The sequence below is a fragment of the Cystoisospora suis genome (genome assembly GCF_002600585.1).
Source record: "Cystoisospora suis strain Wien I chromosome Unknown contig_6195, whole genome shotgun sequence".
Classification (NCBI taxonomy): Eukaryota; Apicomplexa; class Conoidasida; order Eucoccidiorida; family Sarcocystidae; genus Cystoisospora; species Cystoisospora suis.
The window spans coordinates 1-899 of NW_027158984.1; the positions used below are offsets into that span (position 1 = coordinate 1).

The 899-nt window shown below is 52.6% G+C and overlaps 1 protein-coding gene across 1 annotated transcript in view; it reads right to left on the minus strand.

Annotated features, from left to right (window-relative positions):
* Window positions 1-38: 38 nt before the first annotated feature.
* Window positions 39-899, minus strand: part of CSUI_009859 (uncharacterized protein) — a gene marked incomplete at its 3' end in the record, with an annotated part of 3,841 nt that continues 2,980 nt past the window's right edge. The window contains exon 2 of the mRNA XM_068069968.1: window positions 39-707. Within this exon, the coding sequence (XP_067918053.1) occupies window positions 39-707 (669 nt within the window). The remainder of the gene's footprint in view (window positions 708-899) is intronic.

An 899-nucleotide genomic window follows, 5' to 3' on the forward strand; every position in this document is an offset into this window, starting at 1 on the left:
AAAGAAAGTGCAGCCGCGCGGCTTTCAGACGCTTTTCGGAGTCGCTGGCGCAGTAGTTTTTCTGTTTGTCTCGCCAACTGCTGCAAGCCGCTAGCCGGCCTTGCACTGCGTTGGCAACCAGAGGGAAAAACACTATCCGATCCTGGAAAGTTCGACCAGCCGGGTACAGTATAGGTACAGTCAAGGGTAGCTAACTTCAACGCCGGTGACGGGGCGATTTCAGATAATAAACTAACGAAGTCCTCTCCTTGACTGTTATCCACCCGGACTGATGACGAACGTGAGATGTCTGCCATGCCGTCTTCGTCTGATCTGGTGGGTCGACTGTCCGGGAGCGCATGAGAGCGGGTTAATATATGGGCAATGCACAAAGCAGCATGAGCTTGAATGTCGTCCGAAGATACGGATGAAGGCTTCGCGGGGCAAAGAGGAACTTGCTGAAGTGTACTCGGCCTCGGTTTCGAGAACGATGATGATGAGGATGACTGGAGTGTCGAGTAGCCGGCTTCCCTACTATTAGACTCTCCGCAAGTGCCATGCAGCGAAAACCGTGAACCAGGAGTCATCCTTGTGCAAGGAAGACGACTCAGCCTTATGTTGTTCCTTGGACAGCTCGATCGGATGTGGGTAGCAAGACCAGGCACGACATTCTGAAGGTCCCACATAATTGTTTCGCTATCCATCACGAACAACGCGTCTGCAAGCGCCTGTACGCAGAAGCACAAAGATTAAAAACGGCACTGCCAATGCAACCTTCGCGAAACTACGAAGTTGCCCTGCCCTTGATAACCAGTTGGCAGCTGCAGTGTCGACCAGCCAGCAACTGCAAGAATAACGAAAAAACGATGCGCGCCCGCAGACGATCGCATCCACGGTGACATAGATACCACACGTTTCTG